Raw genomic sequence first — 26,047 nt, forward strand, 5'->3', positions numbered from 1 at the left:
ATCTTTATCTAAGACTTGTGACATTGCTTCAACTAATTTCTTTAAATTTCTTTTGTTGGTATTGGATGCTAATTGAGTCTGAAATCTACATCGTTGAACTAGAGCTTCAGGAGTTTTGGTAGACTTTGAAAATATTTTTTCTTTCATTTGTTCTTTCAAATTGTTTGCTATAAATGTGGAAAAATTGGTCACTATAAGTCAAATTATAGAGTCAAATAACAAATTAATGAATTAGATATATTGAGACATTAAAAGAAAAATTATTAAATATCTTTGTAACACCGTCAAGTGAAGAAGAAAAAAAAATTTTTGAAAAAATTTATCAATTAAAAGAATCAAACTCTTTGGAACAATTTTTTGATAATGAATTAGAAGAAGAGGAAGACGCGGCTCATGTTTGTTATTGCCTAAATAAAAATAATTGTATTTGTAATAAAACTATTAATGTTCTTTCAAAATATGAAGATATTATCTTAGAATTAATTGATAAAATTAGCGATCCTCAAGAAAGAAAAGAATATTTATTAAAATTAAAAGATACTTTTGATGCAAAAATTAATCATACTACTTCAGCATCCTCACCTTATAATTTTTCAAAAATAACATATAGATTTTAAACTGAAAAACAAAGAATTATAGTACAAGACTTACAACAAGAAATTAATAAAATAAAACAAGAGGTTAAAAATATAAAAAATCTAATTTTAAATTAGAAGTTTGAAATGAACAATTATTACAAGAAATTATATTATTAAAAATAAATAAGAATATTAATATCCCTAATAAAGAATAAGTAAAATACTCAACAACAGATAATTTTATAGTATTAGTATATAAATATAAATATATATATATATATATATATATATATATAGTATAGTAATATATATAATATATAATATATATAGATACTATTTATAGTCCCAAAGGCCAAACGGCGTCGTCTATATATACCGAATCAGTGGAATGTATGAAATGGCGTCGTTTAAGTTGGGTTTAAAAATTAAAACGGCGTCGTTTTTGAGGGGAGAACACGACGCCGTTTTAATTCGTTGGGGGCATTGGGGCTTAGGGTTACTGGTTAACCGGTTAACACCCACGCCCCCCCCCCCCACCCCCCGCCGCGGGACCCTCTTCAGTCTTGACTCTCTCCCATCACTCTCACTCTCAGACCTCAGCTCCTCTCTCTCAGCTCCTCCCTCACGCAGCCCCTCGCCTCGCCGTCAGCAGCCCCTCGCCGTCGACACCCTTTCGCCTCTCGGTAATCGGTATGTGAACACTGAACAAATTTGGGTTTTTTGTTTTTATTTTTTTTAATTTTTCTCGGTAATGATTCATTTCATTGCTTCATTTCATTTAGGGTTTGTATTAAATTTACAGACAACCCCAGTCAGAATTGAATTTCACTTTGAAAGCAGCTCTAATTGGTTGTGTAATATGCAGATTTGGAGAAAAAAGAAAAAAAATGGATGATAGTTTATATGACGAGTTTGGAAACTATATTGGACCCGAAATCGAGTCTGACCAAGAGAGTGACAGAGAGGATGAAGATGAGGATCTTCCGGACAGGCCCACTGAAGAGGCCGAGGCATCTGATGGCGAGGATGCAGCTGCTGCTTCAAATGGTTGGATAACGGCCTCGAATGATGTTGATATGGATAACCAGATTGTCCTTGCTGAGGACAAAAAGTACTACCCAACTGCTGAAGAGGTTTATGGTGAAGATGTTGAAACGCTTGTTATGGATGAAGATGAGCAGCCTTTGGAGCAACCGATAATTAAACCTGTTAGGAATATTAAGTTTGAGGTTGGAGTGAAGGATTCTTCTATGTATGTCCCAACCCAATTTCTAGTGGGTCTCATGTCAAATCCCATTTTGGTGCGAAATGTTGCCCTCATCGGGCACCTTCAGCACGGGAAAACTGTCTTCATGGATATGTTAATTGAGCAAACACATCACATGTCCACATTTGATGTGAATAGTGAGAAGCATTTAAGGTACACAGATACGAGGATTGATGAACAAGAGAGAAAGATATCAATTAAGGCAATTCCAATGTCGCTTGTTCTGGAGGATAGCAATTCAAAATCATACCTTTGTAACATAATGGACACCCCTGGGCATGTTAATTTCTCTGATGAAATGACTGCTGCCCTCAGACTTGCCGATGGCGCTGTATTGATTGTGGATGCTGCTGAAGGAGTAATGGTAAGTAATTTTCTGTTTATCCAAATCTTAATTTTGTTCTTATCTTATAGCTTTTTTTGGCTTTGGTATACCCTATACCTCCGTGGATTAATCTGGTATACCCTTTGTTCATATCTTATAGCTTTATAGCTTGTTCATATCTTTAATTTATTGCTCTTCGAATGTGTTTAGGTGTTTTTCTATATACTTCCTGTGTACACGGGCTATGCCTACTTCATTCATATCAATAATATTTATCTCTTACTTATAAAAAAAAAAAAAAAAAAAAAAGATTAATCTGGGATGGTATGGCTCAAAAATTAAATTCAAGAATTAATGTCTGTCAAGCACTGAAGATTAGTTTCAGCATGAAGTTTGAAACCTAAGATGGTAGGTTACCTGGTTATAGGCATCCATATTGATGGAGGGTTAGTTATCTATTTATATGAGTTGGTTTATCTATTTAGATAAACCAGAGTCTGTATGTAGGCCAACCAAGTCTTTATCTATTTATATGAGTTGGTTTAGAAAGTGTCTTCAAGAAGCTAAACTGAAATTTGTGAATCAAGCTATTGTTCAGAGTTTGTGGAATTGTAATAGTGTGGGTTGGGTAGAGTTGGTGTCTAATGGGGCTTCGGGTGGAATTATAATAATGTGGAAGAGGAGGGTGGTGGAGTTGAGGGATCATTTTGTGGGGGACTTCTTGCTATCATGTCATTTTAAGAATATTGAGGATGGGTTTGAATGGGCATTTGCTGGAGTGTATGGCCCTAATGTGGATAGTAGTAGGAGTTTATTATGGGATGTTGGGTGTATGTGGTTGGTGGAATTTACCTTGGTGTTTTGGTGGGGATTTTAATCTCACTCGTTTCCCTAGTGAGAGATCCGGGGAATCATATTTTTCACATGCAATGTCTACTTTTTCAGATTTAATTTTTGAATTAAATCTGATTGATTTACCTTTGGTGGGAGGAGATAATACTTGGTCTAATGGTAGGTCATTTTCAAGGCTGGATAGGTTTCTGGTTTGAGTAAGAAATTATTGCCGAGATTGTGTTCTGATCATTATCCTATCATGTTCCATTGTGGTGAAATTCCTATAATTTTTCTGGCACTCCTAGTTTTGTCATGGCTGGAAAATTGATATCTCTTAAGAAAGATATAAAGAGATGGAATAAAGAGGAGCTTGGGAATTTGGATAGCAAGAGGAAGCTTCTTTTGGAAGAGTTAAGAGGTTTGGATGAGAAGGAGGTGCAAGGGGTGATATCGGGGGTGGACAGAATAAGAAAAATAGGGGTGGTTTCTGAACTGGAAAATATAGCTTTAATGGGAGGAAATTTCGTGGAGACAAAAATCTAGGGTGCTGTGGTTGAAGGAAGGAGATAGGTGCACTAAATTCTTTCATCAAATGGCGAACTCTCATAGAAGAAATAATGTGATTGAGGTTCTTCGAGATGGGGACAGGGCTTATCACGGATCAAGAAGACATTAAGGCTTACATAGTGAATTTTTATGAGCAGCTGTTTTCAGAAGATTTTTCTTGGAGACCAAAACTGGACATACTTGGTTTTGACTCTGTAGATCAGGTCGAAGCTGATTGGCTGGAGAGAGAGTTTGAAGAAGAAGAAGTACTTAATGTGGTTAAAGGTATGGATGGGGATAAGGCTCCGGGTCCGGATGGGTTCTCTTTGGCCTTTTTTCAAGCATGCTGGGACATTGTTAGAGAATATATTCTGAAGGTGTTTGCTGAGTTTCATTCGTATATGAGGTTTGAGAAGAGTTTTAATGCGACTTTCATTGCACTTATTCCAAAAAAGGTAGGGGCTGTGGATATGAGAGATTTTTGGCCTATCAGTTTGGTGAATGGAGTGTATAAAATCATTTCTAAGGTGCCGGCCAAATGATTGAGCAGGGCGATGGAGAGGATAATTTAAAATCACAAAACGCCTTTGTGAGGGGAAGACATATTTTAGACTCTGTTTTAATTGCAAATGAATACTTGGAGAGTAGAATTAAAATGGAGAAAGCTGGTATTTTAATCAAATTGGACATGGAAAAGGCTTATGACCATGTGTGCTGGGATTTCCTTGATTATTTGCTGAGGAGATATGGTTTTGGTGATAAATGGTGTTCGTGGATGAAGCATTGTGTGTTGACTTCAAAATTTTCTATTTTGGTGAATGGAGAACCGGTTGGTTTCTTTAGTAGCTCATGTGGTTTGAGGCAAGGTGATCCCATCTCCCCCTTTCTTTTTGTTATGATTATGGATGCCTTGAGTAGAATGATTGAGAAGGCTGTGGATGGTAATTTTCTGTCCAGCTCTGTGGTGGGTAATGAGGTCCGGATTAGTTTTAAGGTCTCACACTTATTGTTTGCTGATGATACTTTGATTTTTAGTGAGCCCGATTCTGAAAATCTACGTGCTTTAAGAGCACTTTTGCTGTGTTTTGAAGATGTTTCGGGGTTAAGAGTTAATTTATCGAAATCTGAAGTCGTTCCTGTGGGTTCTGTTCAGAATATTTCAGACTTGGCAAATATTCTGGGGTGCAGAATTTATTCACTCCCTATGAGGTACCTTGGGCTTCCTTTGGGGGCTTCTTACAAATCTGTTAATATTTGGGATGAGGTGATTGAAAAAATTGAAAGAAGGTTAGCTGGTTGGAAAATGATCTACTTGTCTAAGGGGGGAAGATTAACTCTAATAAAAAGTACTTTGTCTAACCTTCCCACTTATTTCTTATCTCTTTTTCCATTGCTGGCAAGGGTTGGAAGAAGAATTGAGAGTTTATTTTGGAATTTTTTATGGGGTGGTAAGGGAGTTGAAAAAAAGTTCCATTTGGTTAGTTGGAAGAAGGTTTGTCAACCAATTGATTGTGGTGGGTTGGGGGTAAAAAATTTGAGATTGTTTAATAGAGCATTACTTGGGAAATGGCTTTGGAGATACCACTTGGAAAGTAATGACTTTTGGAAAAATGTTATTGATGTAAAATATGGTAGTTTGTGGGGAGGTTGGTGTTCTAAAGATACTAGTGGTGCGTATGGGGTGAGTTTGTGGAAGTTCATTAGAAAAGGATGGGGGGTATTTTCAAATCATATTAGATTGAAGGTGGGAGATGGGAAGAGGATACTTTTCTGGCATGACTTGTGGTGTGGGGATTCTTCACTTAAGCTGGACTTTCCCTCTCTTTTTAGAATTGCAAGGGATCAAAATGCAGCTGTAGGAAATTTTTTCTGTTGCATTGACAATAATATTCAGTGGAAAGTTATCTTTATCAGGGATGTTAATGACTGGGAAGTGGATGATGTTAAGGCTTTTCTGGAAAGACTTTACAGATCAAAGTTGATGCTAGGTAGGGAGGACAGCATGCTGTGGATTCCTGCAGGAAATTCTAAGTTCTCAGTCTCCTCTTTTTACAGAATATTAACCAGTGTCAGGAGTTATGAATTTCCCTGGAAAAACATATGGAAAAGTGAAAGCTCCTTCCAAGGTTGCTTTTTTCTGTTGGGTGGTATCCTTGGGCAAAGTGTTGACAACTGAAAATCTTAGAAGGAGGGGTATGTACATTGCTGATTGGTGTGTCATGTGCAAGAAGGATGGGGAATTTGTTAATCACCTCTTTCTTCATTGTGAAGTGGCCAGGTTCTTGTGGAATGAGGTTTTGAATTGGACTGGTTTACTTTGGGTAATGCCCAAGGAAGTGGTGGATTTATTGGTAGGGTGGAAGGGTAGCAAGAATGCTGTTCATGTCTGGAAGATGATTCCTTCTTGTCTCATGTGAAAGGAATGGGAGATGCTTCGAAGATAAAGAACGTTCATTGGGAGAACTTAGGGATTTTTTCTCAAGTACTTTGAGTTTGTGGGCTAAAACTTTTGTAATGGAAGATAATTTCCAGAATCTGTTTTAGTTTTCCTTTCGTTTTTGGAAAGTAGTATGTCTTTCCTTTGTATACGTCCTGTGTACTTGGGCTTGTGCCTATTTCGGGGGAATAAAATCTCTTATTACTTATAAAAAAAAAAAGTTTATGAGATGGTATGATATCACAAAGAGCAACTCTTTATGCTAGTAGAATGTGCTTGAAATATGATATCACTGCTTGATATTGATATTTATAGTATTATGTGATAAATAGGTAAATACGGAGAGGGCTATACGCCATGCAATCCAAGATCGCCTGCCTATTGTAGTTGTGATCAATAAGGTATCTCTCTCTCTCGCTCTGTGCAAACCCCCCCCCAAAAGAGAAAAAAATGGGAGTGCCTACCTGTTTATATTTTTATGAGTTTAGAAGATGTAGGTTTTGATTTGGAAGCTTTAAGTATCAGTTTTAAAATCCCTTTTGGTCATTATATAATTAAGCAGTGCGCTTCTATAACTCCATTGAATTCTTATATCAAACCTTTTATTTTAAAGGTTGACAGGCTGATAACAGAACTTAAACTGCCCCCAAAGGATGCTTACTTTAAGCTAAGGCATACTCTGGAAGTCATTAATAACAACATAGCTGCTGCCACTTATGCCGTTGGCAATGTCCCAGTTATTGATCCAGTTGTTGGAAATGTTTGTTTTGCAAGTGCTACAGCAGGATGGTCCTTCACTTTACAATCATTTGCTAAACTATACGTGAAACTCCATGGAATCCCATTTGATGCTGACAAGTTTGCATCTCGGCTTTGGGGAGATATCTACTATCATCCGGATGCACGAGCTTTTAGGAAGAAACCCCCTGTGGGTGGAGGGGAAAGATCGTTTGTCCAGTTTGTGCTTGAACCCCTTTACAAAATATACAGCCAAGTGATTGGTGAACATAAAAAGAGTGTGGAATCTACTCTTGCCGAACTTGGTGTCACTCTTCCAAATGCAGCTTATAAACTAAATGTCAGGCCTTTGCTGAGGCTGGCTTGTAGCTCAGTTTTTGGCCATTCCTTGGGCTTTACTGATATGCTGGTTCAGCATATACCTTCCCCCAAAGCTGCCGCAACAAGGAAGGTTGATCATATATATACCGGGCCAAAAGACTCTATGATCTACAAGGCCATGAAGAATTGTGATCCAGATGGGCCCTTAATGGTTAATGTGACCAAGCTATATCCCAAGTCAGACTGTAGTGTCTTTGATGCTTTTGGCAGGGTTTATAGTGGCAGGATTAGGACAGGGCAGACAGTACGTGTTTTAGGAGAAGGTTATTCCCCAGATGATGAGGAAGACATGACTGTAAAAGAAGTAACAAAATTATGGGTTTATCAAGCTCGGGATAGGACACCAATAGCCGAGGCTCCTGCTGGTTCTTGGGTTCTCATTGAAGGTGTGGATGCTTCCATTATGAAAACTGCCACACTTTGTGATGAGGATGTGGGACGTTACGAGGATGTATACATATTTCGGCCTCTCCAGTTCAATACACTTCCAGTTGTGAAAACGGCTACTGAGCCTTTAAATCCAAGTGAGTTGCCTAAAATGGTGGAGGGTCTTAGGAAGATCAGCAAGAGCTATCCTCTAGCCATTACTAAGGTTGAGGAGTCTGGGGAGCACACTATTTTAGGTACAGGAGAGCTGTACTTGGATTCTATCATGAAAGACCTCAGAGAGCTCTATTCTGAAGTAGAAGTCAAGGTATTTATTTCCTCATGTCTCCCTTTTAAACATCTATACCCATTAATTGTTGTCTCTTTCGAATCTTGTGTTCTGCCTTTCCGAGGGACGTACATTGTGCTGATGGCCATTTGTTTGCCTCTTATGCTTCACTTGAATTCAGGTAGCAGATCCTGTTGTTTCATTCTGTGAAACCGTGGTGGAGTCTTCATCAATGAAATGCTTTGCTGAAACACCAAACAAAAAGAATAAAATAACCATGGTAGGGAAGCCATCTGGATTTCATTTGATCTATGTGCTATTGTGGATCATATGCAATCTGTTCATGCAGTACGCTCACTTACACCAATTATCATATTGTAGATTGCTGAGCCGTTGGAGAGTGGACTCGCAGAGAAAATTGAGAATGGTGCTGTAAGCATTGATTGGAATCGAAAAACAATTGGTGAATTCTTTGAGAAGAACTATCATTGGGACGTGCTTGCTTCGCGCTCAATATGGGCATTTGGCCCTGATAAGCAGGTAATTGAACCTTCCAGGCGAAATATGATTTAGATCTTCTTGATCTACAGTCTATATAGGCATTTGTACCTGATGAGCAGGTATAAACTATGAAGTGAGTGTACCTGTGTGCACATGCTGTTTTTGCAATTAAAGGAAAGTGATTCCATCTTTTTAGGCCTTCTTATGAGTCTTGGCTACTATTTTGACACTTTTATGTCATAAAATAAACATTTGACAATTTTCTCTTTATTCAAGTCTTTTATTTCATGCCCCTCCTTTAGATTTCTATGCATTCATTTGACAAATGCCATACATGCAGGGGCCTAACATTCTATTAGATGACACGCTCTCTGGTGAAGTTGACAAGAATTTGCTGAATGCTGTCAAGGATTCCATTGTTCAGGGGTAATTGGAATGATGTTTTCTATTAGATGACAAGCACTTACTTTAAGCCCATCATTAATTGGATTTTGTATTTTGGACAGATTTCAATGGGGTGCTCGAGAGGGACCTCTCTGTGATGAACCTATCAGGAATGTTAAATTCAAAATAGTTGATGCTAGGATTGCCCCTGAGCCACTGCATAGGGGATCTGGTCAAATCATTCCCACGGCTCGACGTGTGGCCTATTCAGCTTTCCTTATGGCAACCCCACGCCTTATGGAACCAATGTACTATGTAGAGGTAGACTTTTATAATATCAAGATAAGATTGTTTTTTTTTTTTTTTTTCTTTTTGTTCATGTGACTGAGGAATAATGGTGGCTATCATTATAATCCCGGGGATGGGAATTGAGAATAACTGTCATTTTTTGATGTCATAATGGTCTTTTAAGTCTTCCTTATGACTTTTGCTTCTAAACTAAAACCTGTGCAAAGTTTTGGAATTTTTTGTACGTCCTTCTTTGAATTACTTTATTATGGGGATTCTGAGAAACAGATTGTTTATAGATGCGACTTGTCTAGAGACATGACCCTGAAGCTGCTACTAAATTTGTGATGCTGTTGTTTCAGATACAAACCCCAATCGATTGTGTCTCTGCAATCTACACAGTGCTTTCCCGCAGGCGTGGGCATGTTACAGCTGATGTTCCTCAACCTGGGACCCCAGCTTATATTGTTAAGGTTTGCTGACTAACCTTTATATAGAGATCCTCTTGTAAATTCTGGGAAATGAGCATGAAACCTTTAGATCACCTGTAAAAAATTCCCAAAATCAATTGGAAAGGAAAATTCTGGGTGTCCAGTAACTCGGATGATTGAATTGTACCCTCGGCCTGTATCAGGCAAGCACAATTTAATGTTGCTCTTGTGGAAAATAATTTAGATCATTGGTCAGTGTGGTGTATTGTTTATTATAATTTGAATATATATATATATATATATGTATATGTATATGCTTTAACTTCGACTTGTTTCCTAACTTTTTTCACAATGGATTTACAGGCATTTTTACCTGTCATAGAATCATTTGGTTTTGAGACCGACTTGAGGTACCATACTCAAGGACAAGCCTTTTGCCTCTCAGTGTTTGATCATTGGGCTATTGTGCCTGGGGACCCTCTCGACAAGAGCATTGTTTTGCGACCACTTGAACCAGCACCAATTCAGCATCTTGCTCGAGAATTTATGGTGAAGACAAGGCGTAGAAAGGTATACCTGCTACCTCGCTTCCTCCCCTCCCCTCCTCTCCTCTCTCTCTGAAGTCTGTTTTGTTTTCTTTAATGTGAAAGTAAACTTTTCCTTATATGTATTTTGTCAATGTTATCTATAATTATCTAGTTTGAATATTGTTGAAGTTCAAAAAAATTATCTAGTTTGAAGATTGTTGTGCTTGCTTTAAAGAAAGAGGAAAAATAGATAACAAAAGGCATGAGCAACATGATAGTCTTTTCAACTGGCTCACCAGCATGATTGAGATGAAATATGTGTGCCTTCTGTCATTTGACACCACCGAGCATGCAAGTTCTATAATTATGTAGTGCTAGGAAACTTGCATCTATGCAGTAATAACTTTGGAATTTGCATTGAATTTGGCAGGGAATGAGCGAGGATGTGAGCATTAATAAATTCTTTGATGAGGCCATGATGGTGGAGTTGGCTCAGCAGGCAGCTGATCTTCATCAGCAAATGTTGTGATAAAGACTTCGTTTCAGACTTTTGGTGTTTGTGTGACCACATCCGAAAATGTGGTTCCATCAAGTTCATCAAACCCGAACTCAAATTGTGATTTTCGTGCTTGTTTTTACACTAGGCGCCCCTACAGCCGGCGGCCTCCTTCCGCCAGCTCTCTGTAACGTTGATGACAGGGTAGTTAGTTGACCTTCTCATCTTCCCTTGAGTCCAAAATAAACAAAAAAAAAAAAAAAAAAAAAAATGTTGTAATATCCTAATTGTAGGAGTGTTTTTTGTAGAAGAGAGGGGGATTAATAGATCGATGTGACTAGTTTGTTCAATTAATTTGTCATATTTTGGTGCTACCAATATTGAGCTATCCTTGCTTGTAACAGCTGTATCTATCTATTAGTAGAGGAGCTGTGAACTTATAATAGAAGCAGTTGAGCATAAACTATAAAACCATTGATCATGTGAAATATATATATATATATATATATCATTATTCTATTTTCAACTCCTTTACCTTTCAATATCAGAGGGAAAAGAGCTTAAATATATTAGACGTCGAACTAAAAAATATCCACCGTTTAAAAATATCAGTATAAGTTAGAAATAATATTAGGATTATGTTAGATCTGAGGTGTAACTAATGCTAAGATTATGTATACACACAGACGCGCGCGCGCCAAATCTACTACTATCTTATTACTTGTTTGACTGACTTTAATTGTATAAAGGATTACGATTATTAGCGGAAATAAAGTCCTAAAATTTCGATCATCTCCTCTCCTGACTCCTCCTTTGGTTTCAGTGTCTGGAAAAGACCTGAAAGCTTTTCCTTTTCTGGAAAAAAATTCAGTTCAAATTTTCTGTTTCTGAATCGCGCATTGCAACCCCCAACCCCGTGAAAAAGATGTTGATATAGCAATCCAAAACCCTAACCCTTCATCCCATTTCGCAATGCAACCCCAAACCTTAAACCTACCTCCAGCTCTCACTCTATTCCCAACCCTCAGACCCCCTCACAAGACCCTCACTTTCCACCGATTTCTTGTCCTAATCATCACTTTCTTAGCCTACGCTTCCTTCCACGCCTCTCGGAAGCCCCCAAGCATCGTCAAGAGCGTGCTCGGTCCCAAAATTGAACCAAATTCGTCCCATATCGGTCCCGATTCGGGTTGGCCGCCGTTTGATGGCCCCCAAGGTACCCACCGTCTCGGCGAGCTCGACCTCGCGTTCCTATCGTCCTACTCGATTGGAATGTACCTCGCTGGTCACGTTGGTGATCGGATCGATCTGAGGCTGTTCCTTGTGTTTGGGATGGTGGGTAGTGGAGCTTTCACCATATTCTTCGGGTTAGGGTATTGGTTGGATCTGCATTGGTTGGGGTTCTTTTTGGTGGTCCAAGTTCTGTGCGGGTTATTTCAGTCCATTGGGTGGCCCTGTGTGGTGGCAGTGGTCGGGAATTGGTTTGGGAAAGACAAGAGGGGGTTGATAATGGGGGTATGGAACTCGCATACCTCTGTTGGGAACATCATCGGTTCCGTTGTGGCATCGGGGGTGCTGGAATTCGGGTGGGGTTGGTCCTTTGTGTTGCCTGGTGTGCTGGTGATTGTGGTTGGGATTGTCGTTTTCGTGTTTCTTGTTACGAGTCCTGAGGACTTGGGGTTGGAGTCTCCTGGAATGGAGATCGAGATGAATGTTGAGGTGGGGCCAGAGAGGGTGGAGTCGGAGGAAGCGGGTCTTCTTGTGAGTAGTGAGAGTTCTGATACCTTGGCTGCAATTGGGTTCTTGGAGGCGTGGAGGCTACCGGGCGTTGCACCATTTGCATTCTGCCTATTCTTCTCGAAGCTGGTTGCTTACACTTTTCTGTATTGGTTGCCCTTCTACATAAGGCACACAGGTACTTGTTTTGACTTGTATATGAATTTAGGACTGAATTGAAGCTGAATTTTTGTTTTAAGTTACCAATACAAATTTGGTCATCATCATTATCACAAATCACACCAAATTAGCATGAACTTGTAAGTGAAGGGTGTGCCATTTCGTGAAGCAATGGCTCGATCTCCATGAAAGTTGTAGCTCATTTGCACCGTAAAAGTTGTAGCACACTTTTGAATTTGTAAATGGGAGGTATTCATTATAAATTTGTTTTCGTTGTAGCTGTTGCTGGTGTGCATTTGTCACATAAAACTTCTGGGATCCTCTCAACAATTTTCGACATTGGAGGGGTCTTTGGTGGAATTTTGGCAGGATTTGTATCTGATGTGATTGATGCTCGTGCGGTTACTTCAATTGTGTTCTTGTTACTATCAATTCCAGCCCTTGTTTTCTACCGGCTATATGGAAGCGTCTCCATGTTTGCCAACATTGGGTTGATGTTTTTGTCTGGATTGCTTGTTAATGGCCCGTACTCACTTATCACAACCGCTGTTGCAGCTGATCTTGGCACCCAGAGCATGGTTAGTGGGAATTCTCGTGCATTGGCTACCGTTACTGCTATTATAGATGGTACTGGTTCCGTTGGGGCAGCTCTTGGTCCATTATTGGCTGGGTATATATCCTCTAGAGGATGGAACAGTGTCTTTTTTATGCTTATTGTTTCCGTTTTCGTTGCAAGTTTGTTCTTGATTCGTGTTGCAAGAAGTGAGATTAGAGAGAGATTGAATGTGGGAAAATGGTTTTGGAACATCATGAGCTCCCATTAGTGAGAAGTTCCTCCGGCATCACGCATTTTCTTTTTTCCCGCTTGAGTTGGAGGGAAGTATATCTCACATAGGAAACAAAACATTGATAGGGAAGTTACAGGAGTCATCATACATGTATGCTTTTGTTGTATCTCATTTTTTTTTTTGTAGATGGTCTTCATACACAGAAGAACTACTTTTCTTTTTATATATATACAAGTAATACACAGTAGAACTACTTGTTCGGATAGAGTTCAGTTCACCTTCCTCCCCCCGGTCCCCCGGGTCTCCTTTTTCCTTTTTTCTTTCATGGTTTTTTTTCCTTTAGTTCTTGTTAATTAGAAGCCTTGGGTTTTTTTGGTTAGATTTTCCCTTAAATTGTTTCGTATTTGGTAAATCTAATCTATTAGGTAAATCCTTTGTTACCAATTTAATAGATTAGATTTTCCTTTAGTTCTTTTTCTATTCCTTGAAAAGAAAACTTTCTTACAATTCCCATGTTTCTAACTCTCCGTCCCTCCCTCTCTCTCTGAGTCTTTTTCATTTTTCCCCCCACGAAAAAAAAGGACCTTATAAGCTAGCTCTTTTGTTGGGTTCTTGATTGTCCTTAAAGAAATTTTCCCTGATCGTCGTTGCATTCTTTTGATGACTTGATGTTTGTAAAGAGAATCGGGACAGTAGAACTTAAATTTCCTTATAAAATTAAAAGATCTCATGTAGTCGATCTGCAAGTCAATGAATAACTAGGAAGTGATACTGGAGGAAACTAGTATATATTATTGGGGTTGAAATTTGAATATACAAAATTGAACCCTCTGGGTTAATTTCTTGATGCCTAAGATATTTTTCTTTCTACCCGGCACGATCACTACCAAGTTGATTATACAATCATTAACTTCATTAACAATTCTCTGTTTTCTAATGTTAAAACGTAGCAGAAAGGGTCAACTTCCCACTCCACTATAAAGGACAACCTCATCATTATGCCCTAAGCTTCATTATTTAGGTTAAAATTATTAATTTTCCCATTCTACATTATTAATGGTTTATCAGAGAAACATGTTTATTTTTGTAATAAGGGCTTTGCAGTGATCAGATGTGAATGGGGTGCATTTAGTAACTGTATTATAGCCGTTGATCTTTGGAATATCAGCCAAGTACTTCATGTTTGAGCTACCCAATGATCTCCATTTCTGTTCCTAAGATAAGCTTGAATATTTCTTTGATTAAAAGAACTTATCTGTGTTTGTAATAAGACAGCCCAAAGCTGTGTAACTCAGGTTAGAAAATTGATTATTGATAAGCGATTTGGAAAACTTATATGGAGTGAGTAATAAAGACCGCCACAAGAATTACTGGGCAAAGAGAAAATCTACTCTTAATTCGGTTTGCAAATCACACACCACACGAAAGTTGATTTGGCAGACTCGGTCTAACTTGAGTTCGGTCCACTATAACAACTCTTTCGTGTGCCTCTCCCTCCCTCCGAATCTGAATCCCCACCTCCTTCAGAAATCCTCACCAAATCTCTTTTCACCCCCGTTCGTCGTGTGCCTCTCCCTCCCTCTGAATCTCACCAAACCCCTCTATCCCCATTTATTAATGACTCTCTCTCCCTTTGAATCTGAATCCCTCTCCCTTGTGATGGACGTTTCATCTTCTTCCACCTCAGATCTTGCTCTCCCATGTGAGTACCCAATTGCAGATCCCATCTGATAAATTGAACAACAAGCACTAATCTAGAAGATTATAACCATCATTTGTCTTCAACAATGAACGCGAGCTGAATGCCTGTGTGAGTTGTAAGAAAAATAGAAAAACAGGGCATAAGAAAAATAAGAAAAAAATCTTTCAGGAATTAAAAAAAAAAAAAAAAAAAACCTTGTGTGAGGTTGAACGTGGACACGAGTTGAACATGGATGCAAGCTGAATGTGGTGGATCAGTCGTGGCTAGGTTCTCGTCGGTTCGTAGTTCTCGTCAGCAGTCTCAAACGGTGGGGGACGTGAAGAGGTTGGCAGAGGAAGAACAGGGAGGAGGGTGGGGGGAAGAATTCGAAAGCCTCCCAGATCAGATTTGAGTATTTACTATTTAGAGTCTCTTTAAAACATCTAAAATGGGCATTTAATTAAAAAAAGAAAAAAGCCACATCACCAATTTCGTGTGGTGTATGTGGGAATGAGGAAGATGACTAGAACTTCTCTTTCTTTGATTTTTTTAATTTCAAACCCAAAGTTAGTTTTGATATAGACAAGAAGAAAGAGAGAAAAGAATTGGGGAAGCTGAATTACAATTCAAGTGTTTGTGATGAATATGTTACAAGAGCTAAACGACTTTTATAAACTCTTCTAAAAAGGTTAAAAAAAAAAAAAGCAAAAACCGACATAAGTAGCATTTTTAATGTGATTGTTTTCTCTTAAATTCTGAAGAGGTTGGCTTTCTGGTTATTTTATCTAAGATTTGGAACTTGTGTGCACATTGATCTTCACACGTCTTAATTCTCAAATACGTGCAAGCAAGCCGCTCTATTGAGGTCTTCGTGATCATTGAATATCTGAGAAATATTTATCTTTCATAGCGTTTTATTTCCCCACTCTGATTAATAATAATCATGCTACTTGCTGGTTGATGCTAACTCGCTCGTTTTATTTTAACCGTTTCAGAGTTCGGAAACTCCGAGCCGAGTTGGTTAAAGAGCCGAGTTATGGATACCTTCCGTATTCATTTTAATGTTAAGTCCTCCAATTACTACTGTGCCTTGTTGAAACTCTGCATAGAATCCCGAAACCAAATCCAAGCGAAGAAGCTCCATTGCCATATAATCAAAACGTTGACATACGTAGAAACCTTCCTATCAAACAATCTCATCAATTCCTATAGCAAATTAGGCAACATAAAATATGCGCGCCGCATGTTCGATCAAATTCCTCACCCCAACCACTTCTCTTGGAACACCATCCTATCTGCTTATTCGAGACAAGGTCATCTCTTGGAAATGCAATTGATCTTTGATCGAATGCCAGCAAAAGATGAGATGTCGTGGAATTCTCTTATTTCTGGGTACGCGTCTCATGGTTCTCTTGTTGAGTCTGTGAAGGTTTATAAGCTGATGTTTAAGAAAGGACCCACTAATTTGAATCGGATTACATTTTCGACAATGCTCATACTGTCCTCGAATCATGGATGTGTTGATTTGGGTTCGCAGGTTCACGGACATATAGTGAAATTTGGTTTCCAGTCATATCAATTTGTGGGTAGTCCTTTAGTGGACATGTATTCGAAAATGGGGCTTATTTATGATGCAAAGCGGGTTTTTGATGAGATGCCTGAGAAGAACGTGGTTTTGCATAATACCATGATCACAGGGCTTTTGCGACATGGGATAGTTGAAGATGCAAGGCGTTTGTTTCAGGGTATGCATGAAAGAGATTCAGTTTCATGGACAACAATGATAGGAGGACTAGCACAAAATGGGTGGAGTAGAGAAGCAGTAGAGGTTTTAAGAGAAATGAGGTCAGAAGGTTTGGATATGGATCAATTTACTTTTGGTAGTGTCTTAACGGCTTGTGGAGGTCTCCTGGCTCTGGAAGAAGGGAAGCAAATTCATGCTTATATAATTAGGACTGATCATGAAAACAATGTCTTTGTGGGTAGTGCTCTTGTCGACATGTATTGCAAGTGTAAAAGCATAAAATATGCAGAAGCAGTTTTCATGAGAATGACCAGTAAGAATGTTGTATCATGGACTGCAATGCTAGTGGGTTATGGTCAAAATGGATACAGTGAGGAAGCTGTTAGGATTTTCTGTAATATGCAGAGAAATGGGATTGCACCGGATGATTTTACTCTGGGGAGTGTAATTAGTTCATGCGCAAACTTAGCAAGCTTAGAAGAGGGTGCCCAATTTCATGCTCACGCGGTTGTCTCTGGCTTGATCTCTTTTATTACTGTTTCCAATGCCCTTGTTAGCCTTTATAGTAAATGCGGAAGCATCAGAGATTCCCATCGAATGTTCAATGATATGAAAATTAGGGATGAAGTATCTTGGACTGCATTGGTTTCAGGGCTTGCCCAATTTGGAGAAGCCAAAGAGACGATTGATCTGTTTGAAAGAATGTTGGCCCAAGGTTTAGAACCTCATGAAGTTACTTTCATTGGGGTTCTTTCAGCTTGTAGTAGAGCAGGATTAGTGGAGAAAGGACATCGGTACTTTGAATCAATGATAAACGAACATGGAATTACACCACTTCCTATTCACTATGCTTGCATGATTGACCTTCTCAGCCGAGCTGGAAGGTTAGAAGAAGCAAAAGATTTTATAAATAAGATGCCTTTCCATCCTGATGCAATTGATTGGGCCACATTACTGAGTTCATGTAGATTCTATGGTAACATCGAAATTGGGAAATGGGCAGCTGAGACACTTATGGAATTAGAGCCCCAGAACCCTGCAAGCTACATCTTGCTGGCAAACATTTATGCTGCACTGGGGAAATGGAAGGATGTGGCCCAATTAAGAAGAGGAATGAGAGAGAAGGGAGTGAAAAAGAAACCTGGATGTAGTTGGATCAAATATAAGAACAGAGTGCACATTTTCTCGGCAGATGACCGGTCAAGTCCATTTTTGGGTCAGATATATTCTGAGCTGGAGAAGTTAAATTGCAAAATGGTAGAAGAGGGATATGTTCCAGATATGAGTAATGTTTTTCATGATGTTGAGGAGTCAGAGAAGATAGAGATGCTTAACCACCATAGTGAGAAGCTTGCGATTGCCTTTGGGTTGATTTTTATTCCTGCTGGCCTTCCCATTCGTGTATTTAAAAACCTTAGGGTCTGTGGTGATTGCCACAATGTCACAAAGTACATTTCTAAGATTACCCAGAGAGAAATACTTGTAAGGGATTCTGCCCGATTCCATTTTTTTAAAGATGGAACATGTTCATGCGGTGATTTTTGGTGAAAACTGATATAAGACTTCGTTCCACACATAATACTTGCATTGAGATTAATCGGAGCTCATAAGTTTGTTTTGCGAAAATCAACAATTGTGGAAAGTGCTTTGTAATGTAGAAAAATTACAAGTTATGCTCTTGCGATTTGAACTCTCAAGATTTTAAATTAATCAAGCCCCAAGTAAGAGAATCATGTCAACTGAAGAAGTGAGCTCATTCTGATTGGGGAGCACCAATATGGGTATGCCCTTTTTTCTCAATACATCAAATGTGAAAAAATAGACATTTTGTCAAATTTTGTTTTAGTACAGCCTTTCTGTTCATTACTCCAATGCTTTGGGTATTCAAAATTTCAGGTGAGCCATTCATTATATTCTAAGGCTAGGTAAAACCATCTACTCATTGCTAAACCTAGGCCAGGAGTGACGCATGAGCAAGTCTTCGAACTCGTGATTGAGCTAAACGCTTTTTGTTGGCAGTGCGTGTTTATCTTCGTCATCACCATCATCATGCCACTCAATGTCTTCTCTATTGGGAAGAAACTCAGAGATGACAAGCCTATTTTTTCAGCAATAATGCCATTAGATACATCTTCATAAGCTAACGAGGAATCTCTAAATTTCTTAGAAGTAAGTATTTTGGTTACAATCATATGTATCACTGGCATAATATTCTGTGTAATTCCACTGGAAATTTAACAGTTCATCAAAATGAATCTAAACACAATAGGTCTCTCTTTGTCAGCTAGTTTTGTTTATTGTTTTGTATTGTTTTATACATGAAAATTTCCTTTGTCTCCCTCTCTATTTCTCTCTGTCATTTAAAAATAAAAATAAAATACTCTGATCCCATGAAAGATGGTAGAGGCCAGCCCTCCTCGCTAGTAAAAGTAAAACTATTGTATGCATAAATCATTATTCACTCTCACACCCCACACCTATAACTTTTTCAAAAAATTTACACAACCTCCTACTATTCACACAACCTCCACACACCACACTTTTTTTAATTTTTATTATTTTTTTCTTTTATCAAATATGTAATATATGAATAATGAATAAAAAAAAAATTGAATTAGTTTAAAAAGAATAAACTCAATTTTTTTTTTAAATATTAAAAATTTTAAAAAAATATGGTGTGTGGAGAATGAGAGGTTGTGTAGTATTGCTCTAACTTTTTTATAGGGTGTTGTGGTGTTTTTCATAGTGAATAATAAGAAGAATTTTTCATTGTATTAATATTCTCCACTTTTTTTTCTTTCTAAAGAAAGGTCAGTTCTCTTTCTTTTTTGAATTCTTTAGTTCGCATACTGGCAGTGGAGAGGAACCTATTTGGTTTGCCTGATTACGAGATTTACAGAAGAGTGATCAATTATGGGACCGGAATGTGGCAAACCCTTGCACAGTGAAGGGGGAAGGCTGGTGCTACTGCTTTATTATTTTTTTTAATAAAAAGAATTTATTAATCTACGTAATTAGGCATGACTCAAGTACAGAGAGCTGCTGCTTTATTATTGTCAATCACAAGGTAATTGTTGTGCTCTTTTATTCCAAATACTATGTTTTTTATGTGTATCAAACAGATATAACCGTCAAAATTGAGGATTTGTGTCTTCTTTAGTTGACTAAGATCATGCTCACTTTTTTTTTAGTAAGAGGAACGGAACCTCAATTTTATTGATAGACATCATAATGACTTTTCTAAACAAGTTAAGGTCAAAACTCCCAATCTTTGGCCAACGCACCAAGGAGTATCAAACTTATCAAACACATTGTTAAATTAACATATAAAAAGCAGATTCCAATTCCATCATATTGGTTATTTTCAAAAATTCAAAATTCCAAAACTTAATTGGTGCTTAAGGAAGTTGAAATTATCTTTGGTGTAAATATAATTTATGCTTGGCTAGAATTAGATGAGTCTGTGCTCAATTTGAATTATGGATGAATGTACTTTTTATAGGACTCTAGGAATGCATCCGATAAAGATAAGTATTTATCCGATAAGGATGAGTGTTTGAATTGTAACTCTTATAAAATCTTGTTCATATTATAAGATAAGAGTTTACAAGAGTCATCGGTATGTTTCGAGTCTAAGAGTCAGTTGAAGAGATAACGATGCAAGTTTTATTGAAGAAACTGAAACAGAGTTGAACTCAATGTAATCTAGAAGAAGTGATCCAGTCCGAGATGTCCGCAAATAGTTAGCAACCTATCTGACTGAGACTCTAGATAAACCTGTCAGCAAAATCATTCTCCAAATCAATGACAACATTGCCTATTTATAGAGGAGTCGGCTAAGGGTTTCAAGAGACACTTGAACTGTACATATTCACAAGTATTTGAGAGCTTAAGATCTGGGTAGAACTTCAAGAGATCGTGCAAGAGAAAATACTTGATAGAATGATTTTTCGAAAAGACTCAATCCATGAGATTGAGTGAGAGCATACTCTAAGGGGGAGTTGCCATGTTCAAGTTCAACCATTGGAGGTTCCAGTAGGAAAGACAAAGATTGGAGAGCGTCAGAGATTCTGACTAACTACTGCGGTAGAAGACAAGCGGGGTCGCATGTCTTGGGTAAACATGTCTAGTTACAAAGGTTTTGTAAATGTTTTACTTGTAATATTCTCAATTGATAAAATTGGCTTTCTTGGATTTGGTTGCTCCGTAGGGTTTTACATTTGAGGAGTTCTTCAAAGGGTTTTCATTCGTAACCAAATTATTGTGTTAATGCTCTTAATATTTTATATTGGTTACTAACCCGAGCTAATAGTTTTTGTTTAGCATTAACGTGCATAATTAGGGGTATTTGGGTAATTTCAATTGGCATCAGATCGTGGTTTACTCAAATTTGAGTGAGATCCGTTCCCCTAGAAGATCATGGCGTCACTATCATCGCCACCACCAAATTTCAATGGTTATAACTATGCCTATTGGAAGGTAAGAATGTGAGCATTTCTAAAATCGTTTGATGATAAAGTATGACTAACCATGGAGTTAGGATGGACAAGACCCACAACACCTGTAGAAGAGTGGACCAAAGAACAATCAAGCAGCTGTAATTGGAACAATAAAGGTCTAAATGCCATTTTCATGACAGTATCTCCTGATGAATTCAAGAGAATTTCCATATGTGAAACAGCCAAGGATGCTTGGGATATTTTGGAAACCACATATGAAGGGACCAAAATGGTGAAAAATTCCAAATTCCAAATATTGACCTCAAAGTTTGAGGAAATAAAGATGTTGGAAGATGAGACTTTCAATGAATTTATGCTAAACTAAATGACTTTTTTAATTCCAGGTACAATCTCAGAGAGAAGATAGAGGAGGCACGAGTTGTGAGAAAAATTTTAAGATTCCTACCTGAAAGATTTCGACCAAAGGTGACAGTAATAGAAGAAAGCAATGATTTATACACAATTTGGGTAGAAGAACTGGTAGGTTCTTTGCAAACTTATGAATCTACTATTCCACAACAGAAGAAAGGTAAGTCTATTGCACTCAAAACTACTAAGGAAGAAAATCAGTCTGATGATGAAGATTTGTGTAATACCTAGCGCTTGTGGCCAGAAAATTAAAAAAATATATGTTTAATAAAAATGATTCTGGTAAATGAAAAAAGGGTAAGAATTTTACTCAAAATAACGAATCTGAAAAATGGAATAAAGACAAAACCGAGTTTAAAGATAAAGTCCAATGTCATGAATACTTTGGTTTTGGTCACATAAAAATTGAGTGTCCAAATTTTAAAAGGAAAGCAAAAATTTTGAATACTACTCTTAGTAATGATTCTGACACTAAAGTTCAGATACATCATCTGATAATGAAACTGCCTTTATTGTTTTTTCTACTTCTGTTACTGATTATGATGACATGAGCAAACTATATATTGACGACAGTGTGATTGTTTGCGATACTGACTCTGATGTTGTCACAGAAGTTGCTGATCATGTTCTAAGTGTGCATGAAGCATATGAGGATTTATGTGAAGAATTTGTGAAAATCCAAAAGGTAAATAAGAAGCTGTACAAAAACCAAACCACCATAGAAAATGAGAAAAACAATTTGGTGGAAGCACTGAAAGTAACGGAACTAGAAGTGACAAAACTACGTGCACAGCAAGAGGTGCTTGAAAAGAAGTTAGCAGCTTGTCAGGAAGTCAAAGAAAAGACTCCCACTCAAAAACTCAATGAACTACTGAAAGTTCAAAGAGATAGTTCCGATTGCATAGGGTTGGGATACAATACTTCCAAAGATTTACATCATAAAGCATCCACTGCCTCTACATCCAAAGGTATCACCTTTGTAAAAAGAAGTAATGTAGAAAATGTCTCAAAGAAACCTGTGAATAAAGGCAAGGCAATAATAACTTCTTCAAGTAAGTCCAAATGTATGTTTGTCCCTACTTGTCATTATTGTGGAATAATTGGACATAATAGAACAAATTGCTTTAGATTTAGAAAAGAGAAAGAAAAAAGAAATAGAAATAAAGTTGTCAAACAAAGATACGAACCTAGAAATTAAAGTGGACAAATTGAGCAATCAAATAAAAACCCTAGGAAAGAAACTTGGTGAACTATCTAAATTGCATTTTCCTAAAAACATGAATAGAACGAATATCAAAACCAAGTGGATAGTGAAAGAAAATGCCTTATGTCTAGTAGTACACATAGCACTTAGAGCAATGGACACTAGCATGTGGTATCTTGACAGTGCTTGTTCTAGACATATGAAAGGAGATAAATGGTTGTTTAAGAAGATTGAGTCAATCAGTGGAGGATTCGTAACTTTCGGAAATAGAAGTTCAGCAACAATGGAAGGAAAGAGAAGTGTAGATATCCCTGGTTTACCTACTCTTCATAATGTGCTTTTTGTTATTGGTCTCAAGGCTAATTTGTTAAGTATTATTCAATTTTTAGATGACCATCTTTCTGTGTAGTTCTCAAAGGATGAATGCAAAGTCTACAATAATGATGAAAAATGGATCTTAAAGGGTACCAGGACTGCTGACAACTGCTATGGAGTTTCTCCTATGAACTCGATGTAATGTCACAAAGTAAAGCTGGATGCAACTGAGTTGTGGCACTACCGTCTAGACCATATCAACTATAGGGACATGCAAAAAATATCTAAGAAGGAAGCTGTACAAGGATTGTCCAAAATTTACAAGGATTGTCCAAAATTTTGAAAAACAAGAAGCTGGTGTGCGGAGCCTATCAGGAAGGGAAGCAGACCAAGTCACAACACAAGAAGATAGTTGATATTTTGACTTCAAGACCACTTGAGCTATTGCACGTGGATTTGATGGGTCCTACTCAGACCGAGAGTCTCGGCGGAAAGAAGTATATAATGGTCATCGTGGATGACTACTCTAGATATACATGGATCATTCTGTTGAGAGACAAAACAGAAACTTTCAATCTTGCGAAGAAACTGTTCAGATGACTACAAACAGAGAAGAATTCCTCTATCTCTTGCATTCGTAGTGATCATAGAAAGTAATTTGAAATATTAATTTTTTTTTCTTTTTGTGATGAACATGGGATACATCAAGAATTCTTATCCCCAATCATTCAACAACACAACATAATTGTTGACAAGAAAAATAGGGCAATACAAGAGATGACCCGCACCATGTTGAATAACAAAAAGTTGGCATTATACTTTAGGGAGAAGCTGTCAACATTGCTGGACACATCTTGAACCATGTAGTTTTTTGTCCAGGCACCAAATTCACTCCCTATGAGTTATGGAATGGAAAGAAACCCACGGTAAAATACTTTAAAGTGTTTGAGAGTACTTGCTACATTCTAAGAGACAGAGAAAATGCCCACAAATTCGATAGCAAGAGTGATAAAGGAATATTTCTTGGGTATTCATCAAGTAGAAAAGCGTATAGAGTATACAATCTACGAACTAAAACAGTCATGGAGTCAATCAACATAGTTGTGGATGACAACTCTAAGGAGACGACCAAGAATGAACTTGATAGCCTTATCGGGAAAGCTGAAGAAGACTCAACTGATCAAGAAAACACATATCTAGCGGAGTCTGCTACACCAAGCTCAGTTTTACTCCATGAAAAAGAGCCCTCTACAAGGATCAGCCACAATCATCCAAAGGAGAACATTCTTGGAGAATTGGATGAAAGTATGAGATTAAGAAAACGTGTTTTAAATCAAATCTCATATGTTTGCTATTTATCTCAGGTTGAAGCTAAAAAGGTGGAAGAAACCTTACAAAATGAAAATTGGGTCAACGCCATGCATGAGGAATTGCACCAGTTCACTAGAAATCAAGTATGTGAGCTAGTTCTAAGACCTAAAGATCACAACATAATTGGAATAAAGCGGATATTCAAAAATTAGTCAGACGAACATAGAACCATTGTTCAAAACAAGGCTAGACTGATAGCACAAGGATCAATGTTTTGAATACCGTACCGGATGGCGTACCGGTCAAGACACTGGAACGAAATATTTCGGTACCGGTACCGTTTCGTGTACCGTTTCGGGATAGTCGATATATGAATAAATTATATATATAAATATATATAACAATTATATTCTAAAATAATAGTTTATATATGAATAAATTATATATAAATACATACATACATATAAATTATAAATAGTCTAATTTAAATTGGGGGTCAAAAAATAAACTTGTAGTTTGAAAAAACGAAAAAAAAAAAAAAAAACACAGGCCGAAATATCGGCCGGTACCGGCCGAAATATAGGCCGGTACAGGCCGAAATTTAGGCCGAAACGGCCGGTACCGGCCGAAACGGCCGGTATTTTGGCCGGTACGGTATATATCTAGTACCTGTACCGGCCGGACGGCCGAAACGAAAAATTTCGGCCGTACCGGCCGGTACGGTACGAAATTAAAAACAATGACAAGGATACACCCAAGTTGAAGGAATTGATTTTGATGAGACATTTACACCAGTAGCTCGTTTGGAATCTGTTCACATACTGCTAGCAATTGCAAGCCATTTAAATTTTAAGTTTTATCAAATGGATATTAAAAGTACTTTTTTAAATGAAATACTCAATGAAAAAGTATATGTAGAACAACCAAAGGGATTCTCTAATCACTTGTTTCCTAACCATGTTTTCAGGTTGAAGAAAACATTTTATGGATTGAAGCAAACACCTCGAGCATGGTATGAGAGACTAACGAAATACTTGATTGAAAATAACTTCGTAAGAGGTCAAGCTAACCGAACACTTTTTCTAAGAAAATCAGGTAAACATCTACTTATTGCTAAAATTTATGCAGATGACATTGTGTTCAGCTCCACTCTTGACAAACTCTCATATGACTTCTCTAAAGAAATGAAAAAAGAGTTTGAAATGAGTATGATTGGGAAACTAAATTTCTTTCTTGGGATTCAAATTAAACAAACTAAAGAAGGGATTTTTATCTCGCAATCTAAATATGATAAATATCTTGTTAAGAAATTTCGCATGGAATGGAAGATACATGCTCGTACTCCAATGAGCACCTCGGTTAAAATATATTCGGATTCTACAGGTAAAATCATTGATTCTACTTTTTATAGAAGCATGATAGGAAGTCTTCTGTACATTACTACTAGCAGATCAGAAATTGCTTTTAGTGTAGGTGTTTGTGTATGATTTCAGGCTAATCCTAAGAAATCACACCTCACAGCAGTAAAAAGAATCTTGAAATACCTAAGTGCTACTGTTGATTATGGCATATGGTATTCAAAAGATTCAAATTTGAGTATGGTTGGCTATTTTGATGCTGACTAGGCTGGTAATGCTAATGACAGAAAAAGCACCACAATTGGATGTTTTTATGTCAGTAGCAATTTGGTAGCATGAATGAGCAAGAAGCAAAACTCAATCTCTTTGTCCGCTACTGAAGTCGAATACATTGCGGCTGGCAGTTGTTGCACTTAGCTTCTTTGGATGAAAAAGATACTTGAAGACTATGGGTTCTCTCAAGATACTATGATTGTCTACTGTGACAACTCAAG

The 26,047-nt window shown here is 37.6% G+C and overlaps 3 protein-coding genes across 3 annotated transcripts; all 3 read left to right on the forward strand.

Annotated features, from left to right (window-relative positions):
• The first annotated feature begins 1,140 nt into the window (after positions 1-1,140).
• Positions 1,141-10,859, forward strand: LOC109001135 (110 kDa U5 small nuclear ribonucleoprotein component CLO). The gene is made up of 11 exons (XM_018978283.2): positions 1,141-1,268; positions 1,444-2,209; positions 6,320-6,388; positions 6,601-7,800; positions 7,943-8,041; positions 8,143-8,301; positions 8,603-8,688; positions 8,769-8,967; positions 9,297-9,407; positions 9,729-9,935; positions 10,323-10,859. The coding sequence occupies exons 2-11, from the start codon at positions 1,466-1,468 to the stop codon at positions 10,419-10,421; spliced, it is 2,973 nt and encodes a 990-aa protein (XP_018833828.1). The 5' UTR covers positions 1,141-1,268; positions 1,444-1,465; the 3' UTR covers positions 10,422-10,859.
• Positions 10,860-11,149: 290 nt separating this feature from the next.
• LOC109001171 (putative glycerol-3-phosphate transporter 5) lies at positions 11,150-13,142 on the forward strand. The gene is made up of 2 exons (XM_018978347.2): positions 11,150-12,303; positions 12,564-13,142. Exons 1-2 carry the CDS (start codon positions 11,361-11,363, stop codon positions 13,106-13,108), a joined length of 1,488 nt encoding a protein of 495 aa, XP_018833892.1. The 5' UTR covers positions 11,150-11,360; the 3' UTR covers positions 13,109-13,142.
• A 2,409-nt stretch (positions 13,143-15,551) lies between these two features.
• Positions 15,552-18,752, forward strand: LOC109001152 (putative pentatricopeptide repeat-containing protein At1g68930). The gene is made up of 3 exons (XM_018978308.2): positions 15,552-15,618; positions 15,749-18,278; positions 18,394-18,752. Exon 2 carries the CDS (start codon positions 15,790-15,792, stop codon positions 18,043-18,045), a length of 2,256 nt encoding a protein of 751 aa, XP_018833853.1. The 5' UTR covers positions 15,552-15,618; positions 15,749-15,789; the 3' UTR covers positions 18,046-18,278; positions 18,394-18,752.
• Positions 18,753-26,047: the final 7,295 nt, after the last annotated feature.

Source organism: Juglans regia, chromosome 15, assembly GCF_001411555.2.
Source record: "Juglans regia cultivar Chandler chromosome 15, Walnut 2.0, whole genome shotgun sequence".
Lineage (NCBI taxonomy): Eukaryota > Viridiplantae > Streptophyta > Magnoliopsida > Fagales > Juglandaceae > Juglans > Juglans regia.